At 42.7% G+C, this 27973-nt stretch overlaps 2 protein-coding genes across 4 annotated transcripts in view; both read left to right on the top strand.

Annotated features, from left to right (window-relative positions):
- Positions 1–20544, top strand: part of CUBN (cubilin) — a 264425-nt gene extending 243881 nt beyond the window's left edge. Inside the window, exons 61-67 of the mRNA XM_035021543.1 lie at positions 7346–7508; positions 8071–8276; positions 11407–11554; positions 12464–12645; positions 15616–15781; positions 17526–17761; positions 20335–20544. Coding sequence (XP_034877434.1) covers positions 7346–7508; positions 8071–8276; positions 11407–11554; positions 12464–12645; positions 15616–15781; positions 17526–17761; positions 20335–20442 — 1209 coding nt within the window. The 3' untranslated portion in view covers positions 20443–20544. The remainder of the gene's footprint in view (positions 1–7345; positions 7509–8070; positions 8277–11406; positions 11555–12463; positions 12646–15615; positions 15782–17525; positions 17762–20334) is intronic.
- Positions 20545–27728: 7184 nt separating this feature from the next.
- RSU1 (Ras suppressor protein 1) overlaps positions 27729–27973 on the top strand; it is a 246163-nt gene continuing 245918 nt past the window's right edge. For all 3 annotated transcript variants that reach the window (XM_035021558.1, XM_035021554.1, XM_035021555.1), the window contains exon 1: positions 27729–27903. The gene's annotated coding sequence lies outside the window, so the exon portion shown is untranslated. The remainder of the gene's footprint in view (positions 27904–27973) is intronic.

A 27973-nucleotide genomic window follows, 5' to 3' on the forward strand; every position in this document is an offset into this window, starting at 1 on the left:
AAAGAAAGAAAGAAAGAAAGAAAGAAAGAAAGAAAGAAAGAAAGAAAGAAAGAAAAGAAAAGAAAGAAAAAGTCAAATTAATGAATTCAGTTTTTATGCAGTTGACAATAAGGAGGAGTTGAAGGTTTTCCAATGAGTGATATGATGAGGGCAGTATTTAAGGAAGACTAATATGGAATCAGCATTGCAGGTGGGTGGTGAGCAGAAAGTCTGGAGGTAGGACCCCAGGAAGAGGTTACTTTTAGATAAGGAGGGTGCAGAGATGGAGATGTTAAGCCTAGTGCAAGATGAACTTTTAAGTTTAAAAATTGTCTTAAATTTTAAAGAAATTATTATTTTTTTTAAAGGGAAGGAAAAGTCATAGATGGAATACGCATCAAGCACTTAATTATATACTGTCATAAGCTCCAAGCCCAGGAGACCAGGAGAAGGTCAGACTGTTAGGAGGAGACCATGCTTTGGAAAGCGGGCTTCAGTTTGGGGGACAGCAGGGCAGACAGGTGGGCAGAGGATGGATCAGGGCTCTCATGAGAAGAGAGCAGCACAAACAGGAGGAGACAGCAAAGGAGCACTTCTGCAGTCAGTTTTCTTTCAGGAAGGCAGCACGGAGCTAGAAAACCGGGCTTCAGCGAGGCAGTTAGAGAGGATAAAAGATGCAGGACAAGAAACAGACAAGTCATGGAAAAAATACAAAAGCCAGGCATAGTGGAGGATCCCTAAAGTCAAGGGAGAAAAGTCTCTCACCAAGGATGGGTGGTCAATGTTACCAAGTTATAAATTAGAGGCCAAGAAAGGTGAAGATGAAGGAAAAACTCATCAGATTGGATGACAGCCATTTTTAACTAAAGTATTGACACAGAAGCCAGATCAGAGGGAGTTCCTGGAAGATTGGACATAACAAAGGACTTTGGTTTAGGTTGAATTTTTTTCTAAAATGACACCAAGTAGAGCAGTAGCAAAGCTGATATTCCAGACCGTGTGAGAGCTGCCTCGGTTTTACAGGAGGGTCGTAAGCTCTGGAGGCTGGTAGTATGGACTCTAGCCCAGTGTTGCCAACAGACAAATTTCCTCACCACCCCGATTCTTTCTCATTTCATCTAAAAAAAGACAAACGAAAAGAATCACATACTCGTACCTACTTTGCAAGCCTGTTTTGCGGTTAAAGATCATGTATGCCTGAGTGTTCAGCACCGGGCCTGAAATGCAATTTAAAAACAAATCCATTTCCCCACCCCCCACCCTTGTGTAATGCTAGATGGGCAGGCTGGCTGTGGGATCACTTTTTCTTAAAACATTGAAAAGAATTGATTTACAGATAAATGATCATAAAAGTAAATTCATGCCGGATGTTTTGGGTGTGGTCCTGCTAGGAGGAAGGTTGATTGATATTCTCATCCTTTTCTGAGTGTGATTTGATACTGTTATTAAAGCAACTAGCAATTTTCTGAATTTCTTCAAGTCATTTGGGACAAAAATAGCAGTATCAAAAAGAAGGAGTTATTATCTAGCTTAAATATAAAATGCCTCCTTTCTAAAGAAATTCTGTTCAGATCTACTCTTATTTTCCTTCTTGGGAAAGCAGTTTCTCTACACTGGCAGCTTTTCCAGCTTTTAACAAACTGGCAGATCAAAGAACCGTCCTTGGAATGCAAAGCCTGGAGATACCTGCATTAAAGCGGTTCTCTGTGATAAATGGGACATTTGATTCCTTGTAGAGTGTTTCTTAGATATTATAATCAAATCACTTTTTTGAAAAGCTAATTTAATTCAATTCTGTAGGTCAATACACAGGTGAAAACATGGCAATTCCATCGTTCATTCATAATTATATCTCTTATTTTTGAAAGGGTTGACCTGAAAAGTTATTACGATAACTGCAGTACATCACGATTGTGTGTTTTTGCTGAGTGTTTCTGTTGAAATGAACATCACATCCACTCCATAAAGAGTCACGTGGCATGATGATGTGCCAGGCACCCCACGGCGTAGATACAGAGGGTTAAAGATAGGGTTCCCCAAGTTGCTGTCAGCAAAGCGGAGGAAGCCAACACATAAGCATATAAATTATTGTACAACAAGACAAAAACAATAAATATGAACCAGGAACAAAAGTAGAGAAGAAGGTATAATTGAGTCATTTGGGGGTTCAGGAAAGGCTTTGTCCATTGGGTTGGCTGAGCCGGATTTTGGAGGAACATTGCAGAAGCACAACTTCCTATTGGGGGACCGCCAGAGAGAAAGAGGGAAGGATGGACTTGCAGCTCTGCATTGTATGCCCGGCTTCCTGACCCACCAACCTGCCAGCAGTAAAGTCAGTTCTCTCGTGGTGAGCGGTGAGAGAAATGGCAGAAAGGGCTCAGGGCTGTGCCCCTAACTGACATTCCTCTGCTGGGAAATATGGAACTAGTGGAAAGGAAATGGCTCCTTCCTAACATTTCCCAGCATCTTCCCAACCTAATCCATGCCCGCTTGAATAGCCAGTATTTTATGGCGCTTCCTTGACTATTTGAAGTGAAGGTCATCTACGCTACAGCCTACCCTCATATGTAGCTTCAAAAATGTAATATAATGTACTAAATGCAATGAAAAGGAGGAATAAAGGGAGAGTATATGAAATAGTGCAGACCTAAATACATAAATGATCTGCTACAACCGTATTAATGATACAGTAGTCAGATTCCTCTAGGTGGGATCGCGGCAAAGGTGAAAGTATCAGGTTAAACTAATATGGATAGGCTGTATTTGCAACTTAAATGCCAGTAACCTCACCATCTGCAATATGAACTTCCAAAATAGTGGAAAAACTCAAAAAAATAGTTCTAAACAAAACAAAGTCCAGTCTTCCTTCCACTCACACAGTAACTGCATTCTCGGAAATGTGGTGCCTCTTAAAACTGTGCAAAATGTTTTTGTTTTCTATAGAGAATGGATTTAGGTTCTAGGATCCCACAACAATGAACAGTTTTATTACACAAATGTCTGGCCGGGCACTGAAAAGTTACATGGGACAGAATAAATCTTCACTTTGCAGAACTGTCCTGTGGATTGCAGGGTGGGATCTGCAGTGTGGCTTCTACACACTAAATGCCAGGTATAGCCCCCAAATTATTGTGATGACCCCCAAAAAACACGACATGCTTGCAAAACGCTCTCTGGGAGGTGACCCTGCCCCCTTTGAGGACCTTTGTCTTAACCCACTGGGCTTAACCAGTCTGTGGGCCAGTCAGTGTTAGGAGAAGATCTGCACACTATCAAGGCATTGGGTTCCATGAGCTAGTCCCTACCATTCATTCATTCATTCATTCATTCATTCAATAAATGTTTATATGAATACCAACTATATTCCAGACACTGGTCTAGGCACTGGAAAAGAACATTAAGATGAGAGAAAAAAAAATAATAATAATATAAAACCTGATTCTAATCACTGCTTCTTGTGACCCTTCCTGAGACCACTGGGACCAACGGGACATTTTTCCCCTTAAGATTCTGACATCGGTCAGAGTTCAACCCCAAATCTGAAAAACCACTGTCTGTTCTCTTTCCCATCCCAAATTACACACCGGCACGTCCGGCAGACCCTAACCAAGTCTCCTCAACAAAGTCAAAGAATTCACGGCGATACTCTAAAATGCAGCATAGGAATGCTCCAAATAAGAATATAAAAATCCTGCTCTTGTCAAATTCCCAAGGAAATAGTAAAAGATAAAGTCCTGAGAAAATTAATGTCTAAGATGATCAAGTTAAATTTGAAAAGAATTCAAGTCACCAATATTGCCCTTATTAATGCCCTTTTGCATTAAAAGTTCAGAGGAAGTAAAATCCCAACATGGCCTTCCCCATTTTCTCCTGTAAATCAACAGCTGGATAAAGTGCAGGATCCGGCAGTCGTCGTTGTCAGAGGCTTTCTCCCCCCAACTCCCGTAAGCAGTTCCTTCAGGATCTCAAGTAGATTCTAATATGCTCCACTATCAGACTGCTCACAGCTGAGAAAACACAAAATCCTTCTTAGGGCTTATCTACAAAACTTAGAGCATAATCCAAGCTTCAGGCCTAACGGAGTTATGCCAGGTGGCAGGGCCCCCTGGAATGCAATATATAACCGCGTGTGATTGTGCGGGTCTTAAGGGCACAGTCCTCGGGGCACCATTTATATTCTAGTCCATATGAGTCCCCATCTCCAGTATTGCACGGTGTGTCTCCTGCAGCGCACCCTGGAGCTACCCTCCTTCATGGAGGTCTAGCGTCATCAGGGGGTGGGAGAGCGGGTGGAGAAATACTGGCTTCAGCTGCGTGGGAGTCTGGAAGCTGGTGTCAGTGGTCCAGAGGCCACCAGCTGTCTAGTTCAGCTCAGTTACGAGAAATCATCCCATGGCGGTGAATGAACTCTTGCAAACAGCAGCGGGAGGCCAGGCACTATGTAATTTCTGTCCATCACATTTACTCATTACCTATTCAGAACAAATCAGGTCCTAGAACTTCTACAGAAGAAGATGCAGTCTTTCTCCCGAGACGTAAGGAACTTCACGGTCGTGTCCCGGGGTGCTTGCTCAGTCCCACCGGCATCCTCTCGCCCTAATGCCAGGCACCCCAAGTGAGTTGTGGAGACGCTCACATGCCTCTTACACTACTTTTAAACGCCTTTTCAAATGCCTGCCTGAGGTCTTTCCTGACTCCATCATCTGGGTTCTCTTATTACATTTATATCCTTCACTGTAGTACTCACTTTTTAAAATTTTATATATAGGGGCGCCTGGGTGGCTCAGTCGGTGAAGCGTCTGCCTTCGGCTCAGGTCATGATCCCGGGGTCCTGGGATTGAGCCCCACATAGGGCTCCCTGCTCCGCGGGAAGCCTGCTTCTCCCTCTCCCACTCCCCCTGCTTGTGTTCCCTCTCTCGCTGTGTCTCTCTCTGTCAAATAAATAAAATCTTTAAAAAAATAAAAATAAAATAAAATAAAATTTTATATATAAATGCCACACACACAAATATATATGTATATTCAGTGTATGGATCCCTCTCACCAATTAGTGCCAATGAGTGTCTTGAATGTACGGAAACTGCCTTATACATCCTTGTATACACAGGACCTAGCACAGAGGCAGAGAATAAAAATAAATAAGTAAAGATAAAAATGCTTGCCAGTATGAATCTGATGATACAGGTGGCAGCCATTATCATAATGTTTTAACTTGTTTACCAGAGAAGGGATATTACCTAAAACTTGGCAAATCCTCTCTTCTATAAAATGAGGGGCATGAGATTATCCAACTCTGTGGAGTCTCTTCTGGCTCTAAATTTACTAAAATCCCTTGTAAGCAGGAGAGACAGTGCCACCTAGTGGTAAGTTGACTTTTCTGTTTATTTTAAAATGTCTATTTCTATTTTATACATTCCTAGCATTTTAGAATAATGTCAGTGGTCATGGCTGTTTTGAAGTTTATAACACACCATAGTTCTGTTATAAATTCGTTGTTTGGATCTACGCACACATATTTGTTTTCGAAATACCGTGAAGATGAGTCAGCTGGAGAAATCTGTTTTCTGGTAATATGCTTGAAAGAAATTCAGGTGTCCACTATTTTGACCGGTAGCTGTTGAAGGTTCCTATGGCTGGGAGTTTTTCCGGGTGCTGGTGACACCACAGTGAATCATCAGTCTTCCCACCCAGGGGACTTACATTTTTATTGGGAGAGAGACAAGAAAAATTAAATAAGCAGCAAATGAGATGTGTTTTGATTGTAGTAAGAAAATAGATGTTGGAGTTCCGGCAACATACCATAGGGTTGGGCTCTCTGAGGAGGTGACATTTGAGCTGAGACAAGGGGGAGTGGCCCGTTCAAGAGCTGGGGAGAGAGAAATTGCTCCCTGCAGGAGGAATAGCCAGTGCAGGGGCCTAGCAGGGATGTCCCCGCAGGACAAGGTATGGGAAGAAGGCAGTGGGAGGGGTCTGGGAAGAGGCCCCAGGCCAGACCAGGTGGGGGCTCGCAGGCCACCATAAAGCATTCAGGTGTCACTTCAGGCACCATGGGAATCCACTGGAGCATTTAACGCTGAGCAGGAGCTTGAGTTAAGTTTGCAAACCCTCGGGCCGTTAGTTCTGCCGAAATGACTGTGGCTGTTCTGTGGACACAGACCTCTCAGGAACATGTTACAGTAATCAGGGTGGAGGACGATGGTGGGAGCAATGGGGAGGAGCCCTCTGGGGTAGATTCTGAAGGTAGAGCGGAATAGATGTGGGGTCGGTGGGGAGGGAGAGAGGAATCAGGGATGACTGAAGTCTTTGGCTTGAGCGGATTATTGATATCAGGAAGCCTTGGGGAGACTAGGTCTAGGAGGGGTGGGTAGTGGGAGAGAGGGACCAAAGCACTACTCATTTGTTAGACATGTACTGGGTGCCTTTTGTGTGCCCTCTAAAAATTGGGGACACCCAGTGCACAGATTGGACAGAAAACACAATCTGTGTTTCCATGGAACTAGAGTCGTCTTCAGAGAGGAAGACAATAATATTAAGTAATATACGTAATATGTGAAGATAATGCATGCTTTAAAGAAAGAATGAAGCAGGAAGGGAGAAAGGGAATTGGCAGAGAGTTCACATTGAAAGGAAGGTGGTCAGGGATGGCTTTAGCGAGGCAGTGATGTTTGAGTCAAGTCCTGAAGGAGCAGAGAGGAGCGAACGATATGGATGTACAGGAGAGGAATGTTCCAGCAGAGGAAACTGTAAAGCCGCAGTGAGCCTGGTTTGCTCGAGGAGCAGAGAGAATGATGTGGAGACAGCAAGGTATCAGATGAGAAAAGTCAGGGGTGGCATGGAGAGCAGATGCTCTCAAGCCTTTGAAGGCCACTGTAATGGCTTTAGCTTTTCTGTCAAGTGGCTGGGAAGCAGCTAGGAGGGCTCTGAGCAGTGACCTGGTCTGAGCTGCATTTTTAACTGTAGCCTATGACTCACCTGCTGAGGAGAGGCCAAAGAGGGGCAAGAGTGGAACCAAGGAGTCAGCGGTGCGAAGCCAGGCACGAGATCTCGGGGGCTTGTACCCGTGTGGCCGTGTGAGCAGGCGGGGCGAGGACAGAGATGAGTTGGCCTGCTCTAATGACCCGCTCGTTTTAAATCAGATAGGACTTTCCTCGTGAGAAAGGATTTCTAGGCATCAACCCAGGTTTTTATTTGAAATCATTATAATAGCATCAATTCAATAGCAGCAGTTCCTAGGTTAAAACTCGCTCTAACAATATCAGTGTAAGTTTCTTCATCATGACCTGTTGTGACTCCACGTCCATTTTAGTGTAAAATATGCAACTTCTTTGTGAGTAACGGAAAACGAATGAACTATGTTTCTTTTCAGTTATACGATGGGGATAGTGAAAATGCCAACTTGGCTGGAACATTTTGTGGTTCCACCGTACCTGCTCCCTTTATCTCTTCTGGTAACTTCCTGACGGTTCAGTTTGTCAGTGATGCAACTTTAGAAAGGGAAGGATTTAATGCTACGTACACCCTTGTGGACAGTGAGTAAATGGAGATATCTTTATGTTTTATGAAACGTGTGTTTATGCACTAAAAATAACGCCACGCTTCTATCCAAACTCAATGTTAATTACTAAACTCAGTGTTAATTACTAAACTCAGTGTTAATTCCTATCTAAACTCAATGTCACTTTCTAAATACCATGTTAATTACTCTGTTTAATCGGTGATACAAATTTCGTACGATTCTTTTTTTTAAGATTTTTATTTAAGAGAGAGAGAGAGAAGGGGCATGAGCAGGTGGGGGGAGGGGCAGAGGAAGAGGGAAGCATTAAATCCCGCTGAGCATGGAGCTTGACGTGGGGCTCGATCCCAGCACTGCGAGATCATGACCTGAGCTGAAGGCAGACACTTAACCGACTGAGCCACCCAGGTGCCCCTAAATTTGGTGTGATTTTTAGTGAAGAATACCCTAACTTCTTCATAGGATGATGTAACTACAGTTCTTTGGGCTGGAAGGGTAGAGAAGGCTGAATTTTAAATATTGTGTGTTATGTGGACATACGAGTAAAATTTGCCTTATAAGCTGTTCTCTTTTTCCAGTGCCTTGTGGTGGGACGTATAATGCAACTTGGACCCCGCAGAGTATTTCATCACCCAATTCATCAAACCCAGAAATCCTATTTTCCATGTGTACTTGGGTCCTCGAAGCTCCCCCACATCAGCAGGTCAAGATAACAGTGTGGGCCCTGCAGCTGCTCTCCCAAGACTGTGACCGGAATTACTTAGAGTTTCAGGACTCGCCTGAGGTAACAATCAGAGGATGCAGGACAGTACCATCTAATGATCTTTTTCTTTTTTTTTTTTTTTAAAGATTTTATTTATTTATTTGAGAGAGAGAATGAGAGACAGAGAGCACGAGAGGGAAGGGGATCAGAGGGAGAAGCAGACCCACCGCTGAGCGGGGAGCCCGATGTGGGACTCGATCCCAGGACTCCAGGATCATGACCTGAGCTGAAGGCAGTCGCTTAACCAACTGAGCCACCCAGGCGCCCATCTAATGATCTTTTTCACCAGTATTTGCAAAACACTTGAAATAATGAGGGCATAATTAAATAAATTCTCAAACTTACCTCCAGCTTAACATATCCAAAACATACATACACAGCCATATACAAAACCCTCTATTCGGGCGTTAAGAAACTTGCACTTGGTCTTGTAGGTGGGGAGCTTTCAAACTTCCTTGTGCACAAGAAACATCTGGGTGTCTAGATAAAAGTGCATATGCCAGGGCCCCACCCTCCGATACTGAGCTCTCCACATAGCACCTATTCATCTAAATTTTTGATGAACAACTTCAGTGTTCTGCCACTGAAGGACCAAGGATCCTGCAGCTGGGGGGACCTGTGGATAGGATGAACTGAAGGGGTCAGTGTGGAACACAAGGAAATCAGTTACGAGGCCATTTGGCACCAGTCCAGTGGGACTATATTCATGGTCATATAAGAGAGAAAAAAAGAAAAAGCTGTTTTGGTTTTAAAAAGAGAGAGAGAGAGAATTGCCTGTGGGCTAAGACGTTGAGGAGACAGTTGGATGTAGATGCGTGATATTAACAGAAGGCCTGAAGAGCTAGGTGTCATCATTACATGGGTCAATAGCTGAATTAACATGAGTCATGAGATTATCCATGGAACCTGTGTAAAGTGTGGAGTCATGACTGGAGGATGGATCCCTGGGAAAACTCCTGGGACCCTGGATTGTCTTTCAGCAGTTTGAGGAGCAACTAATCTGCCCCTGTTCATTCTCAGGATGTCATATTCAACCCCCCACAGGCTGGCAATAGCAGAGGGTCCAATCTATCCCTTCCTGAGTTTTGGGGGTCCTCCTTATTATAAATCTGGGGTCCCCTAGTTTACATATAGATCTTGGTGGGGGTAAAAAAATCCAGTTTGTCTGACTCCAATTGGAGAGGTCTGGGAGGAGTCGGCTGTTGGGCAGACACCATATTTGTTGACTTTTCAGAAAGCTCAGGCACAGAGACATACCCCAGTCTCCCACCGTGGCCAAGGTGTGAGATGATCACCATTCCATTGGCAGTGGTTTTCAGAATGAGATTCCTATTCCCTGGTGGTACCCTTCCTAGAAGGTCTTAGAACCAAGCAGAACAATGCCCTTTAGTTAAACCTCTTTCAATTTCCCATTGCTTCCTGAAGCTGAGATGATGGGGATCAGGGCAGACTCCCATCTGAGTAGGGAAATGCTGCTCACAGGGCACAAGGCAGCTCTGGATCATAACAGCAGCTGGATGGGCCTCAAGGAAGACCCAGTATTTGTCATGAATGAATAATGTCCTTTGACTGAATGAATAAAGGAAAGAACAGAGGGTTTCAGCGTGGGCAGGTTGGAAGGAAAGATGGGAAACTGACTGATAGCTGGGAGAAACTGGAACTCTCCAGGTGTTCGAGAGTAGGAGAAGATACAGTTGGAAGTTCATGCGAGGATCATGTGTTGGAGGCATGATTGATGATGAATAGCAGGCATAGGCAAGCACAGAGAGTGGAGGTGAAAGTCACTGGTAATAAGGAATGCAGATTAGCGTTTAGTGGATCATCTGTAAACACATCGAAGCCTCTGAGGATTGGGAAAGGAAGCGGGGTGCCAGGGACGATGATGAGCTAAGACCTGAGTCTTTAATGAAGGAAAGTCACCAGAGGGAAAGTGGGAATGGTGAGAAGGGTCAGAGGAATCTTAGGCCAGACGTAGAGACCCTCAGAGGAAAACTGGCTTTGATGCAAGGCTAGGTACTGCAGGGAGTGACCTGGGGAACCCCTCCACCTCTCAGCCCCCCACCGCTATTCCTACTCAAGGAATTGTGGACTATGGGACAAGAATGGCCTCCACCAGGAGGCTGCAGGAGACCCAAGCTTCACTCAAGGCCCCAAAGTGGAAAGGCTATGTACAGATGTATACAGTGGCGGTTAACATTGCAGTGAAATTTGAGAGGCGGCTGCAGGCCAGGTTAGGAAAGGACCAGCAGCAGGAGGCTGGGGGGCAGGGGGTAGAAACAGACATCAGCAACAGGAGCTCGCAAGCACGGGTGGGAAGCGGGCCTGTCAGTAGGCGCCCACGAGTGAAAGACAGCAAATGTCTTACCTTTGGTGCCGGTGGTTTTTATGCAAGGCTGGGTAGGCGCTGGACCCCATTACCTTATTATCTTGAGAGGTCAGGAGGGCTGCCCAGGTTTCGCAAAGGGGAAAGAGGGACCTCATTGCAGGGAGGGGCTGCCTTGGGGGATTCCCAGTGTTACAAAAGTCCGGTTAGATGAGCTCAGGGGTGGGGAGTGCTGGGAGCCCTGCCGAGTTAGGCTTCTGGGGTTCGGGACTATGGGGAGACCCAGTGGAACTGTATTGAGCTCAGTCAGCCTGGATGTGCTCAGAGCAACTGCACAGGCCTTTGGCTGTGAAGCCGCCTGAGGGGGAAAGGGTCTCGTCTGCACACAGTGTCTGTCTCCTGGTTTCTGCAGAAACTTGGCCTTGCCCTCCTGCCCCTCGGGGAGTGTGAGACATTTGTGCATTCCAAGCCCTGGTTGCTGGGGCCTTCGAACACTGTAACCAGTTTCCATGGCTGAATTTTTTAAAAAGATTTATTTATTTATTTGAGAGAAGAGAGAGAGAGAGTGCGCGTACAAGTGGGGGGAGGGGCAGAGGGAGAGGGAGAAGCAGACTCCCCGCTGAGCAGAGAGCCCGATGCGGGGCTCGATCCCAGGACCCTGAGATCATGACCTGAGCCAGAGGCGGATGCTTAACCGACTGAGCCACCCAAGCGTCCCCCCCATGGCTGAATATTTAAGCCATACTTTTATATGCAGTTTAGTTTCCACTACGGCCTCTTCTCTTTTGAAATCAAATCTAGTGTGATGTGGCTTCCATTTCATTTCAGAGTCACGCAAATCCAGGGCTCCTGGTCTGTGGCAGAAATGCTTCGGCAACGCCAACGTTCTATTCTTCTGGGAGCACGGCCATTGTCATCTTCAAATCCGAAGTCCTCAGCGGAAACTCTAGAGTGGGTTTTACCTATCAGATTGCAGGTGAGCCCTGAAACTGTCACCATTCCTGCTAGAATCCACTCCCGTGAGTAAATGTGGGCCTGTTAACATGAACCACACCCGCAGCGAGGTAAGAATTTTAACTAGAAGCCAGGCCCACTTGAGCAAATTACTAAAGCTGGTTTCTGAAGAGGTAAAGTGACTATGATACTAATTAAAATGTTTAGAATACCAGCATATTCTTCAAAGTTCATGGAGCTAATTCAAGTATGTACCCGTTGCCTTATGAATTATCCACTTGACTGCAAATGGAACTCACTGTACCTTAGGAAGTTATTTTGTAAAAAGCAAGAAGTCCTGAAAGGGTTGTTTGATTATGATCACAGCTAAGAAGTTTATTTCCAGAAGACATTATTTGATGTTCATCTCCAGCTTGATTAAAACCAAAGCTGCCTTTGATTAAAACAAACAAACAGAAATATTTGGGGTGGTTTTACCCATTTTTTACCCAAAATGATAAAGAACAGCAATTTACCAATTCTATCAGAACAAATAATTCCTCCGAGGATGTAAACGGAAATCCTCAGATAAAAGTCTGTCCTGGATGCAGAGACTTTGTGCCTGCAAGAGTCTAGATGTCAGCCCACTCCACCTCAGTGTGATCAGAACAGTGCAGAGAATGCTAGAGCATTCCTCTTCAAAGGAGAAGGCTCACGTTTCATATTTCCCGTGGGGGTGTTTTATGTTAAGGAGACAGTGCATTACATTTGCTCTCTGCCATACCTTGCTTCCTCTGACCTCACTTATCTCAAAGGGAAGTGAAAGGGCTAGTATTAGCTTTTTTCTGAAGTTGTTCAAATTTAATCATCTTTTTGAATTCCTTCCGTCAGGTTGAAAGAGCATGAAATATTGGGATGCATACATTAATTGTGAAATTTTTTTTCCCCTAAGGTTGCAACAGAGACTATAACAAGGCATTTGGCAATCTGAAGAGCCCTGGATGGCCAGATAATTATGACAATAACTTGGATTGCACTGTTATCCTCACAGCCCCACAGAACCATACTATTTCCCTCTTTTTTCATTCATTTGGCATCGAGGACTCAAGTGAATGCACACATGATTTCTTGGAGGTAACATAGTCTAGATATCATATAAATGAACTGTATAAGGGGCGCCTGGGTGGCTCAGTCAGTTAAGGTCTGCCTTGGGCTCAGGTCATGATCCCGGTGTCCTGGGATCCAGCTCCATGTCAGGCTCCCTGCTCAGCGGGGAGTCTGCTTCTCCCTCTCCCTGTGCTCCTCCCCCCTGCTCCCAATCTCTCTCTCTCTCTCATGCTCTCTCTCTCTCAAATAAATAAATAAATAAAAATTAAAAAAAATAAATAGATGAACTATTTAAAAGATGGATCACTGAAGATTTTTCACCTCTGTCTCTGCTACCTCTAATCATGGATCCCTTACTTGTTCATAATTTGTTCATTATTTTTTCATGCCATAAATATTTACCAAGCATCTTGCAGGTCCAGGAACTGGAAATGCAATAAGGAACAAGACATAGTCAGGGCCCCCAGGAGGCTCACAGTCCATGGGAAAGACAGGAAATAGTACGCACACAACAGAGTCAGCATGGTTAGGAGCACCTAATTCAGTTTTGGGGACAGAGAAGCTTCCCAAAGGAGGTGATGTGTGGGTTCAGAGAGAACCATCCAGTGCCATGGAAGAAGCAGAACCAAGCTCTGGGAGCGCTTGCACCTCTGTGAGTCTCCAGCCCCACCACAAGAGCACCTTCTGCGTCCTTTCTGCTCTGTCCCACCTACACTGTATAAGTGAAAACTATACTGTCGTTCACAGGAGGATGTTCTGAATGAGCCCATCACTGAGGCAGACACTGTGTGGAGCACAGTGTGCCTGTATTTTACCATGAAAACCCCAGAGCTCACTTGCATGTCCTTTGCAAACTCTTTTGGAAATGTGTTCATTCTTAGGCAGTAAACCGCAGTGTCACCAAAGACTTGGATATCCAAAGATGCTGAATTGCTCTGTGGATGGAATTTGAATGTAAACCTTACCGGAAGCACTCTAAATGAGCCTTGTCTCACGTACACAAGAGTCCTCAGTACGGTTTCCATACGGTTTTCTCCTCTGCATCTCTTCTGGAGTCTTATTATCCTGGGAAGCTCTCCCCTACAGAATTAATCTAAATCTTTTGTTAACAAATATCCTTAATCCATAGCGTAACGGGTACTTGAAGGAAGCTTGGGCCTTTTATCATGGCAGATACGTGTCATGGTAGGAAGTGGAGAGTGATGGATGTAGCAGGCGGGAAAGGAGGGGAGGAAGACTGTATTGTTTGTGTCAGTCAGGGCATTGAACTCAGACCTTTGTGCCTCATGCCTCACCACTTACGTCAAGTGTCAAGCAGAAGCCAGACGAGGCGATACAGAGAAAGGACAGAATAATCCCTCCCGTTCAGAGTCAGAGCGCAGCTAGCTACCCTTGGTTCAAGCCTGGGTTGACTGTTAGTGCCTGGAGTTAACACGTGCCATTTTCCCCTGGATGCTGGGACCCACAGGCTAGCTCTCCAGCATTGGACGTGGGGATGCCTCCTCCCAGCTGCCCTCCCTATTCCATAGAAGTTGGTTCAAAACTTCCTATCCAATAAGCAAAGACAGGAAACCACAAGTCAGGCCCGTAAAGTGCAGCCCCATCTGGTTTTTGGAGGGAAGACTGGCATGGTTTATTGGCAGCCCTATGCACAAAACTCACCACTCCATTCACGTTAACTATGCCAGGAACAGAAATTTCTCGGTGAGGATTGTGACCGTATTACTACCACACAAAAGCCAAGCCCTGGATCACATTTGGAATCTGTATTTGTTTTTAGTGCCTTTGCCTCCCTTTTCAGGGTCCTCTAATGGCTCAGAGATGTTTATTGCTCTCATTGATCCATTCTTCCTGTGCAGAGAAAAATGGAGAGGATGCTAGTTGGAAATAATACCCCACTTCTCCTCTCAGAGCAGAGCTTTCTAAAACAGGATCCAGAGGAAAGAGAGCCAAAGTTAAAATAGAGTGGGAGCAGGTATGGCCCTCCAGCATTCCTGAATATGGTGGCCATCTCTGTCGGCGGGTGGCTCACTGCCTGCTCCATCCACCGCAAGGCCACTTAGAAGAGTAAGCCAAAAAGCACCAAAAGGCACTGTTGTCTCCCACTGCTACTCCATCAACCTAAAAAGAATCTCACTCTAGGTCAACACCACCCAGTTAGACTAGCCACGGTGCCTCTGAAGAACCTCTCTGACTTAAGACAACCAGCAATTAACCAAACGTTAAACGATGGAATTATAAAGGGAATGGAGGAACATCCAAGAATTTGAATACATGTGTCAATAAAATCACCATTCATACATGTTGAGCTGGTTCCAGCTCTACGTTGCCTGGATAACATTTCTTTAATACTCCTCAAGAGTCCTCCTCAGAGGTCTGAGAGTGCGCAGAAGGTGGTTGAGTTCACTGCGGTTACCCATACTTACCCACTGACTCATTTCCTGTTTTTATATGCATCTACTCTAAGCAATGAATGAAAAAAAATCTATTCAGCTTCAGACTGTGTTTTTAAAATTACATAACAGTCCAATTTCATAGATTTATTGAGGTCTGTCCTTTTCCCATCCTGAAATCCCTTTGGTTTTGAACTTTATTATACTTTGTACATTGCTTTTTTTTTTTTTTTCCATAGCCCCTTCTTAGCCAACATATGGGAAAAAAATCATACACACGGTATAATGAATAAAGCATAATAGAAGTGACTGGAAACAGAGCAGGCAATATCCCCCTCCAGTCTTTTTGAAATTCACAGATAGTTTTGAATCTAAATGCAAATGGTTTTTGATCTACAAATTGGATGTTTCTGTCCTTTGCAAGAAAACGTGACTTCTGGGTGTATTTTCAAAAAACCCTTCATTCTTAAGCACATAAAAAGACAAAGCTTTTCCCAAAGAGGTTGTCATTCAAATTGTCTCATGTGTCAATGGGTAGCAATGAAAAACCAAAGAAGAAAGGATAATATGCTTAGGTATAGTAATTAATGGCTCACTTTTCCAGGTAAGAAATGGAAGTGACAGCAGTTCACCATTACTTGGCACGTACTGTGGAACTCTGCTGCCAAATCCCATCTTCTCTCAAAACAACAAACTATACTTACGGTTTAAGAGTGACAGGGCGACTTCCAGCCATGGGTATGAAATTCTCTGGACCTCATCACCCTCTGGTAAGACACTTGCACTTTGTAAGGGAAATTGATGTAGGTGAGAAAAACACAGGGGGTCTAATAAGAAAAGATAAATAAAAGTGACCATACCAGGATGCCTGGGTGGCTCAGTCGGTTAAGCATCTGCCTTCGGCTCAGGTCCTGATCTCAGGGTCTTGGGATTGAGCCCCACATCAGGCTCCTTGCTCAGCGGGGAGCCTGCTTCTCCCTCTCCCTCTGCTGATACCCCTGGTTTTGTGCTCACATGCTCTCTTTCTCTCTCTCTCTCTGACAAATAAATAAAATTTTTAAAAAAGTGACCATACCTTCTTAGCCATCTGTATACTTGATTTTTTCCAACAAATATAGAGATCTTTAACAATGAGAATACAGATATCCTTTTTAATTCTACTCTCACTCATTATCTACATATTACATATATCTATATGTATTTATATACACATGTAGATAAATATATCTAGTAATATGTAGAAATATAGGAGTGCATACATATATACACATAAAGCATAGATAAGATATAGATTTTAAAATCTTTTATAATTTCTGATTTTGTTGTATTTTTAACTTTTGGTTTGATCATCAAGGTAATTCTCTGAGAATTCAAAAAAAAAAAAAAAAAAACACATGTGTACCAAAAGCCAAGGTACTAACACATACTTGGGTATAAATAAGCAGCTTCTCCTCTCGCAGCACCTGTCATTTCTTCACAGTCCTGGAGGTTAATTGCTTTTTTTCAGGGCAGTAAGTAACTGTTTGGTTGGTAGTTTATCAAATAACTGAAGGAAATTTAAGTCATGTCAATGTATTTAACTCAAGAGAGGAGGACTATCTTTATGAGATGTCCCATTTAGGTATTTGGTAATATCTAAAAACTTTCCAAATAAGAATGATAAAAATGACTTATTTTCAATAGACTGAGGGACAAGAAATAATTTAAATCTTGGCAGCTAAAGATGCTTGCAGATGATCTTCAAAGCCCTAATTTTACAGAGGAGGAAATAAAACATGAGGTTAATGAATTTTCCAGAATGCACTGCTAGATTGCAGTAGAAGCAAGACTATACCTCCAGGGGTCAGACACCCAGCTCAGCGCCTTTTAATATTACTGTGCAGTGCGGTTTCTTCCTGCATAGCAGGATATCTGGGTCCCCAGGGTATCCGGTCTAAATCATGACAGTGTTCATACACAAATTAACACTAATACTCACAGAACTCTGGCAGACAATCTTGGTACTGTCTGTTATAAGCTCGGGAAAGTCACTTAAATAATTCTTGTCAAAACCTACAATGACACACTCTTTGGGTTTAGCCCTGGAATTTCACTTTTAATTTGACTTCACTCCCATCATCATCATCCACTGAGGGCATGTGGAGGGCCCACCCTACACTGTCAAAAGTATACGACTTTAATTACTCTCTCCTATGGCTACTCTACCAGGTTCTTTGTTTTCCCATTGTGTTCTCAACCCACTGTTTTCAAAGAAATGTCCTAGAAGGAGTTGTCCCGATGTCATGAGATACAGGGAGCAGAACGTATGGTGGAAGGAGGGGGTGGGGTGGGAGGAGGTGGTGGTGAGGGCGTGGGAGGGATGTAGCCCACAAAAGGAGCAGGAAAGGGGTTTCTGCCTCCTCTATTCTTGCCAAGGGTCTCAGCATTTTGAGAAAATAGCCACCATCTTATTTCCTCACACGGGGATGGTTTCCACTTTGTTCAGTCAAACGTCCTGTGTTGGTTTTCTTGCAGGCTGTGGTGGAACTCTTTATGGAGACAGCGGCTCCTTCACCAGCCCCAGCTATCCGGGCACTTACCCAAACAACACTCACTGCGAATGGGCCATCACTGCACCTGCTGGAAGACCTGTCACCATCAGCTTTTACTTTATCAGCATTGATGATCCCGGAGACTGTGTCCAGAACTACCTCATCCTCTACAGTGGACCGGATGCTAATTCTCCATCCTCTGGACCATATTGTGGGGCAGTGAGTAAAACGAACATTTTAAAATTTCCATTTATTATTTTTAAATAATAACAGTATATACTTCTAAAGGGAGACACATGCAAAGTACAAAGTACAAGCCTCTATAAATTTCAGCTGCTTCCGTATTTTCCTTTCTATTTGGGGAGCACGAGTGCCACCTAGTGGGCACTGCATGGAATTAATAGTACTCGTTCCCAGACTCCAGCAGAATGGCGTGCGCAGGGGTTTCGAGGTCCAGACTTGGCAGAGCCCACTCACACCTGCTGACTCAGAACTTCTGGGACATGGGCTGCTGTACGTTGTCTTTTAAAAGCTCCATACGTGATTTCAATGTGCTGCCCAGGATTGAATACCCATATTGTTGTCTCCATGAACGCAACTATGGACAATTTGGACACCTGGCTCCATTTCATCTACTTCTTGTTGAAAATTGCAGGAATTCTTGGAAGAAAATAAAAAGGGAGATTGAAGATGGGTCTCATGACTAGCAGTTTGTTTTCGTAAAGTTCTGATGTCCTAGATCTTCCCATCAAGTGAGGGTTCTGACAATGACTCAGTATTGCTTGCGTCTGCCCTCACCGCCCTCTCATTTTGTATGAAAGCAGATGCAGGGCTTTCCAGGAAGGGAAATGTGAGCTCTGTGGAGGGCATGTCTGTTTCCCACTGTTCTGCTCTTTACTAGGCTTGGGCTTTCTTGGGCTAGGTTGGGCTTTCTAATTAACTGGACAGGGAATTACAGCCGCTAGAAGTCTAAAGAGTTGTTTGGCTTTTTAAAATTAAGATAAAATTGACATATATTAGTTTCAGGTGCATAACATAAATTTGGGATTTTTTTTTTTTTGTGATGAGAATTTTTAAGATCTACTCTCTCAGCAACTTTCAAATATACACTACAGTGTTACTAACTACAGTCTCCCTGCTGTACAGTACATCCCTAGGACTTAATTATAACTGGGAGTTTGTACCTTTTGACAGACACCCTTCATCCATTTCACCCACTCCCACCTCCCGCCCCTAGCAGCTACCAATCTGTTCTCTGTATCTGAGAGTTTGGTTTTGTTTTGTTAGATTCCACAAATAAGTGAGATCATATAGTATTTATCTTTCTAACTTATTTCACTTTAGCATAATGACTTCGAGGACCTTTCATGGTGACACAACCAGCAGGGTTTCCTTCCAGATGGCTGGATATATATATATATCCATTTGTCCATTGATGGATACTTAAATTGCTTCTACATCTTGGCTATCATAAATAATGCTGCAGTGAACATAGGGGTACAGATATCTTTTCAAGTTGGTGTTTTTGTTTTCTTTGGATAAATTCCCAGAAGTAGAATTTCTGGGCCATATGGAAGTCCTGTTTTTAATTTTTTGAGGAACTTCCATAATGTTTTCCACAGTGGCTGCACCAATTTACATTCCCACCAACAATGGATGAAGATTCCCTTTTCTCCACATCCTTGCCAACACTTGTTATTTCTTGTATTTTTTATAATAGCCATTCTAACGGGTAGGAAGGGATATCTCATTGTGGTTTTGATTTGCATTCTCTGATGTTTAGCGATGTTGAGCATCTTTTCATGTACTTGTTGGCCATCTGCTCGTCTTCTTTGGAAAAATGTCCAGTCAGGTCCTTTGCCTATTTTTTAATCAGACTGTTTGTTTTTGCTATTGAGTTGTGTGAGTTCTTTATATATTTTGGGTGTTAACACCTTATCAGATACATAACTTACAAATATTTTCTCTCAATCAGTAGGTTGCCTTTTCATTTTGTTGATGGTTTCCTTTGCTGTACAGGAGCTTTTTAGTTTGATGTAGTTCCTCTTGTTTATATTTGCTTTTGTTGCCTTTGCTTTTGGTATCAAGTCCAAAAAGTCATCGCCAAAACCGATGTCAAGGAGCTTACTGCCCATGGGTTCTAGGAGTTTCATGGTCTCAGGTCTTTAACTCATTTTGAGTTGATTTTTGTGCGTGGTGTAGTTTCATTCCTTTGTATGTGGATATCCATTTTTCACAGTGCCATTTATTAAAGACAGAAAGGATATGAAAATAAATTCTAAAAGAATCTACAGATGTTAACAGGGGACAGTTGTATACTTTACTGATATGATTGTTTTGGTTGCAAAAATAAGTATGGGTTTCCATCAGAAAAATTAAAATTTCAGTAAGAAGTTGAATTTTTAGTGATAATATCATTGAGGTATAATATTCACAAACCATAGAATTCATCTTCTTAAAGTGTACATTCAGTAGATTTTAGTAGATTCAGAGTTGTGTAGCTCACACCACAATCAATTCTAGAACATTTCATTACCCCAAGAAGAAACTCTGTATCCTCTAGCAGTGAATCTCCATTTCCCCCCAGGGCTCCTCCCCACCACCGGTATCCTTTTGTAAGGTATCTATATTGATTCTTAGCAAGATTACTTCTAGAAAAATATGCAGGTTTACTGTAAATTCTATAAAGTTTCTTTATGTAGTACTTAAGTGCTAGGCTAACATTTCCAGCAAAATGTTCCAATTTGTGAAATACATGATTTGTTACTTTTATTATTTTTTTTCAATTTTAGGACACCAACATAGCTCCCTTTATGGCATCTTCACATCGGGTCTTCATAAAATTTCATGCAGAGTATGCAGTGCATCCATCCGCATTCCGATTAACTTGGGACAGCTAGCCGCGTCCCCTGCAGGGCCCACCGACACGACATTGGACAGCAGCCTGCCATCCTGATACAGCATTCTGCCTGGCCCACTGGGAATCATCTGAGCTCTCTCTTTCACCAAAATATGTGTGGAATCAATGTCCGTACATTTTTTAAAAAGTATGTAGAATGTAGCTACTTTAGTCTTGGCTGTGCATGTCATCCTTACTCCTAACATTTTTGAGCTGAACATTTTTAAAAATTCTTTAAAGAGTTGGAAATTATGATGGTGTATGTGATGTCAGTTGTCAAAAGTTCATGATAAAATAGCATGATTTTCCCTGTGAATGTCAAATGAGGGGTAATAAACATTATTGAATGGTACACATGATGCTGCATGAATTTGTAACTCATCACAGTTTCGTCTTTCACTAGCAGGTCTATGTAAGTTTTCAGGTTGAATTTTTACATTTGGATGAACTACACGAATCCTTCAGAATAGGAACTCTAAAACCACGCTGCCTGAATTTGCATTCTAGCGCTCCTCGTTCAGTTCTGCCTTAACTTCTCTGCGCTTTCATTTCCAGAAGTCCCACCACTGTCTACTCCTAGTTTCCCAACACAGTCTCTAGAGTCATCAATTGCTTAGCCACGCTTTTATAAAGTTTCCTGCGGCCTTTATCAAAGCAAGAGTGCCTATATTAAATATGCAAAGTTAAGTCTTAATAACAACATCGGACAAAGTGAATGAAAGAAGTTGTGGAATGTGTTACTTCATCTTACTGGAATACTCAAGTGCCAGAAAAATTAATCCTGCACAGAGTACAGAGCCACATACATAAAATATTCTCACCTTTAAAATTCCTGCTTCCTTGGGGTACCTGGGTGGCTCAGTCGGTTAAGCGTCTGACTTTGGCTCAGGTCATGATCTCGCAGTGCTGGGATCGAGCCCCACGTCAGGCTCCACGCTCAGCGGAGAGTCTGCTTCTCCCTCTTCCTCTGCCCCTTCCCCCCACTCGTGCTTGCACTCTCTCTCTCTCAAATAAATAAATAAAATTTTTAGGGCGCCTGGGTGGCTCAGTTGGTTAAGCGACTGCCTTTGGCTCAGGTCATGATCCTGGAGTCCCGGGATCGAGTCCCACATCAGGCTCCCTGCTCAGCAGGGAGTCTGCTTCTCCCTCTGACCCTCCTCCCTCTCATGCTCTCTGTCTCTCCTTGTCTCTCTCACAAATAAATAAAATATTAAAAAAAATAATAATATTCCTGCTTTCTTTAATTCTGTGTTATGGGTAGATACATCAACTTTATAGCTGACTCCCTCTGGGAAAGAATGGTGCATGTGATGAAAGCACCATCCAGCCCACAGGGTCCTGACAAACCAGAGCAATGGGAAAAACTCAAGATGAAATTTCATGGGGGGAGATACGATATTTTGCTCTTTTACCTAAAAATGAATCACCAAGGTACAGAAAATGGAGAAAGTTTGAAATGACAGGAATTTCATCTGAAGGCAAGATTAATGAATGCAGCTGACAAAGAGTAAAAGAAGATTTGATCTCATATTGTATCATTAGAGTAATGGTATCAACAAGAGTCAATTTCAGTAGAGAGATGCACTTTCCTAGGAGGCATATGAGAATATCCAGGAGGTATATATACAAATTTCAAGAAAGCATAGTCAATATTATAACGTATTTTTTAAATTGGAAAACCTAAAACAGGAAAAAAGTAATTTCTCCCATTCTGGAGGTTGTCTTTTCAATTTATTGATGGTTTCCTTTGTTGTGCAGAAGCTCTTTAGTTTAATGTGATCTTACTTGTTTATTTTAGTTTTTGTTGCCTGTGCTTTTGGTGACTTAACGAAGAAATCATTGCTAAGGCTGATGTTAAGGACCTTTTCCCCTTGTATTTTCTTGTAGCATTTTTACAGTTTCAGGTCTTACATTTAAATCTCTGATCCATTTTGAGTTAATATTTGTGAGTAGTATAAAATAGGGGTCCAGTTTCATTCTTTTGCATGTGGCTATTCCAGTTTTCCTAGTACCATTTATTGAAGAGACTGTCCTTTCCCCATTGTGTGTTTTTGGTACCCTTGTCAAAAAATAGTTGCCCATATACATGAGGGTTTATATCTGGGCTCTGTTGTGTTCCACAGATCTATGTGCCTGTTTTTATGCCAACACCATACTGTTTTGATTACAATGGCTTTGTAATCTAGCTTGAACTCAGGAAGTGTGATGCCCCCAGCTTTGCTCCTTTTTTTATCAGAATTGCTTTGGCTATGCAGAATCTTTTCTGGTTTCAAACTAATTTGGGGATTGTTTTTGTAATTTTATGAAAAATACCGTTGGAATTTTTATTAGGATTGCTTTGAATCTCTAGATTGCTTTGGGTAATACATGTATTTTCACAACATTAAGTCTTCCAATCTAAGAACCTGTGATATCTTTCCATTTATCTGTGTCTTCTTCAATCTCTTTCATCAGTATCTTACAGTTTTCAGTTAGTTACATTTATTCCTAAGTATTTTATTGTTTTTGATGCAATTATAATTGGGATTGCTTTTTAATTTCTCTTTCAGATAATTTGTTGTTAGTGAGGAGAAATGCAACTGATTTCTATACGTTGATTTCGTATCCTGCTACTTTACCAAATTCATTTATTAGTTCTAATGGTTTTTTTTCTTTCTTAGTGGAATCTTTAGGGTTTTTTTGATTTTAAGTTCATGTCATCTCTCACTAATAAAACCCATCTCATTTCCTCTGGTTCTGCTTTAATTTAATTCACTCATTTATACATATTTATTTAACATTTCCAATGTGACATGCAGTAAGCACACCAAGGATAAAGTGGGGGACATGACAGCCATACATCAACTGATGTCTTCCTACTTCAAAAAATCCATTTCCTAGGGCCATCTTGTCTTGTTTCTCGAGGCAAAATTCTCAATTTCCTTATCTGATGAAATTTATATTAAGCCAGCTGCCCAGATCTAATGGCTAAGTGATAACTTCCTTGCCCCCAAATTGTATCTTCATGAAGCTTCATTCTGAGCGATCACTCCTGTACAGAGCTAACGATCAACTAGTTCACACTGGTACAGACGTCCTGGTTGTTAAATATTGAGATACACCAAAATGCTGCTTTCAGGCCCTAAGTGGAATCCAAAAACTATAATGTAAAATGAATGTGTTTGAGGGGGTGGGTGAGGGGAAGTCTTACTTGGAAGATAATGGAAAATTATAGTCCATGTGGGTCTGAAGGAATACAAAGAAGCACAAATGTAAAGAAAAGTAAATTACTCTGTTCACAACTGATCATATTCTGAACTGAGAAAGTCTCATGATCACCTTTTAAGCCCATCCCATTCCAGGTGAGAATGGGAATTCTAGACATCAATTTGAGAAGAGTAGGGTGGGGACAAGAGACAAACTCCAACACCACCTGTCCCTCCAGCCTCCCCATGATCCAGCAACCAAAGGGCTAATGCTTGGCATAGAAGGTGGCTTTACTAGGACTCCTGGTTCACTTCTTCTGGGAATACCTATCCCTCCCTGCTTATAGTCTGGGAATCCAGATTTGGGGAGAGCCAGCCTTCCATCTACCACCTGATCTCTCTCCCTTTTGATTATCTGTCTCCCTAAACAACTGGACCTTAGCAGGAAGAACAAATCTCATTCCTTTTAGTTTTCAAGGGTAAGTCTAGCCATTACTGGCAAGAGTCACCCTTGGGATAGCTCAGCAAGAGGCCACCACATGCTCTCTCTGGACCCAGTGGAATATTGGGTACTCCAGGCATTCTTGTGAAGAATGCCCTAGGGGATGGTTGGGGCCAATGACAGTTTGGGGCTAGGAGATGCCCAGGATATGGGTTCTAGTTGTCATAATTTTCTATTACATTTAACCCCATTTAATGGATGGAATTTGTTAAAAATCTGTCACCCACTTACCAAGGGAATACTAACAATATTAATTGTATCAAGAAAAATTAGAACTAATATCTATGTAACATTTACCCTATGTCAGGTGTTATTCTCATATATCACTCACTGAATTAGAATACTAAGAACCATCACCCCCATTTTACAGTTGAGAAAAATGAGGTATGAAAACTTACATAAAACTTGAGTGACGGAGCTATGATTTTAACCTTGGCAACCACCCAAGAGTGTGCCTCCCATTCAGCCTGAAGGACTAGGTATGAACTTATGAAATATGACTTATTAAATATGTCAACTTATTATTATAAACTATTTTCATAGACCTATCAAAGTTATTTAAAAAGATTGACACTGTTATAAGACCTAGAAAAATGTTTTAATGTAATTTCTGTCAGTTTAGTAAAAACTTAGAGATAACACAACAGCATCAAAAATAATGGAAAAAAACTTTTTACTTATTGGGACCACAGATCACCCCATGGCTATCAATTTAAAGAGGGAAGTTATTGGAAGAAAAATGATCTGATAGCTATTGGATATCTGATGAAAAATTTGCTTTTCAAATTTCAATTTGGTAACTGTAAATTTATATACAGCTTGGAGAATAAAAAGGCATTTTTAAAACTAATGATACATGCAATAATTTATGTAAATTTACTTAATTTACTTTGTCATAATCTGGTGTGCCTCAGGTGGACCAGCATCTTTCATACTCTATCTTTGATTGGTCTGCTCTGTGGGCTGGGGGGGGGGGGTAGTACATTTCTCACAATGGGAAGCATTACAGCGGAGACTGTACTTAAGCACAGAGCACTTGGCAGTGAAGCTGTGGAAGCGATTTAAGCTCTAATAAATATTAACTTTTGCATGCAGGACTGGCTACAGAATTTGCAGGGCCCAGTGCAAAAGGAAAAGTCACGGCCCCTTGTTCCAAAGTTATTCAACATTTCAAGATGGTGACAGCAGAGCATTAAACCAAGCACGTGGCCCAGCTAAGCATGGAATTTGTGTTACTGCACAGATCACATACCTAGGAATGAGAGGAGAATGACAAAGAAATGAAAATAAATTTCTGGGAAACAGGAAGTGAATGAAAGCATGCTGACAAATGAAACAGGGGGAAAAAAAAAAAAGAATCTGCAGCCCAAAGCAATTTCAAGACAAATATGCAGCAGAATTGCGAATGGACTTTTCAGGCATTATCTGGATCTGGGGCTGGCGGGTGCAGCGCGAGGAGGCACAAGAACTCTATTAGTTGGTGCTTGCAATTCACCATTTCCCTCTGCCAGCAAAATCAGCTTAGTGACTCCATGCAGGCATAAAACTGGGATCTCACCTCTGAAGAAATTTAACCAACAGCCCAGGGAAAATTAATGCTGACCTAGGAGGGAAACAAATACACATCACAAATAGAAGAGGAAAAAAACCACATCGGCTATCTAGAAAAATCAGCTCAGATCTTCATGATCGTTTATGAAAAAACAACCAAGAATTACCAGACAGGAAGAATTACAGCAGTATAAATGGGAAGGAACTAGATAAAGTAACAGAAAAGGGCACAAGGAACACAATTCTGTCAACAGAAGAAACATTTAAAAATTGTTATCCTCAGAGATATTTGACCAGTGCACTCATGAAACAAAAGCCTGGTGCGATTAAACAAAAAAGAGGTCTTACAAAGTATTTTTGGTTAATAGCCAAAATGGCTTTTTAAAATTTTAATAGAAGGTTTGGAAGATAACACTAAGATATTTCCCAAAGCATTAAGTTAAGAAGATAAATAAAATACATGAGGGGGGGAAAAGATAACTAAAGGAAATTGTCCGAGGAGGCCGCCATCTGCCTGACAGATTTCCTGAACATGCTAAATCAGAGAAAATGGCAGGAAAGAAATTTCAAAGAAATAACAGAAACAATTTCCAGAGAGGGAGAAAGAAATGAATTTTCAGCTAAAAAAGGGCCAAATGGGTGCAAAACAGATTAAATTTAAAAAGACCCCCCAATTGGAAATATTATGGTGATATTTCAGAACATGGTAAATAATTAAAAGATCACAAATGCTTCCCAAGGGAAAACAACAGTTCCCCGCCAAGAAGTGAAGAGAATGACACATTTCTGAGCATCAACATTGGAAGCATAGGTCAGTGGAACTATGCCTTTGAGATCAAAGACAAACTGATACTGAACCTAAAATTCCGTGCTAGGCAAATTATAAAGGTGTGGGCAAAAGAAGGACATTTTGAAACATACACCTACAACTACTCAAAATTTGTGCCTCCCGAACACCGTTTTAGAGCAGTTTACTTGAGCGGTACTCCAGCAAGATGTATACAAGAAAAGTCAGTTTAAACTCGGGAACCAAGTGAAAGAAACTACAGGTCACCTCTCAGCTTGAAGACCAGAAATTATTAGTGTAAGTGAGAGCAGAAAGTTAGTAGCTTTCTGAAGTCTTCAAAACGAATTCATCGATGAGGCGCCTGGGTGACTCAGTCGGTTAAGCAGCTGCCTTCAGCTCAGGTTAAGATCTCAGGGTCCTGGGTCCAAGATCTCAGCCACCAGGCTGGCTCCCTTGCTCTGTGGGGAATCTCCACCTTCCCCCCTGCTTGTGCGTGCTCTCCCCCTCTCTCTCTTAAATAAGTAAGTAAATAAATAAAGTCTTTCTTTAAAAAGAATTCGTTGAATTTCAAGCAACAGAAAGGCATGAAAAACTGTATGTTCTTAGAGATAAGGTAAAAAAGTCACAGGAAGAAAAAGAAAAGCAGAACGTCTAGTAAAAAAAAAACCCCAACAATGAAGATTGTATAAAAAATTCATCATTCAATAGAATGCAGATTAAAATATGGCATAATTTTGAGCGCAGTGTGAGTCCCCTTCACGTGACACAGAGGTCCGTGACTCCCAGCTGGGTGCTGGGAATACAGATGCGGTTCTTGTATCGGAGAAGCTCATGATTCAGCGAGAGGCACGACTGTGGGGACGAGACTCAGGATAGCGACTTCTGAAAACCGAACCACAGTTAAAGAAGCAGGACACAGACACACAACTTCTCGCTTCCCCAATTCCCAAGTTCAGCTACAACCCTTACTCCACAGTCCCGCCCCAAACTTTCCCGCTTCCGCCCACAGCTCTCCGCGCTTCGGCCCATGAACTGAGCCTGCGCCAACCCTAGTGCGCTTGCGCCAAGCCCAGTCCTCTCCGAATGGCAAACCCGAGCGCATTCCAGGGGGACGGATAAACCTCGGGGTGGGGCGGAGTCTCGAGGCCAAATGACGGATGTGATTGGCCGGCCGCGGGGTACACATTCCTTTGTGGGCGGAGCCTCACCCTAGAGCCACGTCTAGTGAACTGTTCTCCTAATTTGGGAAGGGTCAGGCGCGGGCGGGGCGTGGAGCTGAGAGCCGCAGGGTGTGCGGCTGCGCCGAGCTCCGGGACAGGGCGTGTTCCTCGTTCCGGTCCTCGTTTTGCACTGACCGAGTGCATCTCTTGCCACTGAGGTGCGCCCTGCGGAAACCTGTGCTTCCCTCGCCCAGCTTTTTAGGCGCTGCCCTCCGCGGTGAGTGTGTGTGGCATCGCACTTGGGTTCGCCAGTCTGCGCGCCGCCGGAGCGGTATCGGACGCCTCCC

The sequence above is a fragment of the Mirounga leonina genome, unplaced genomic scaffold (assembly GCF_011800145.1).
Source record: "Mirounga leonina isolate KUSES-001 unplaced genomic scaffold, KU_Mleo_1.0 Mir_175, whole genome shotgun sequence".
NCBI lineage: Eukaryota > Metazoa > Chordata > Mammalia > Carnivora > Phocidae > Mirounga > Mirounga leonina.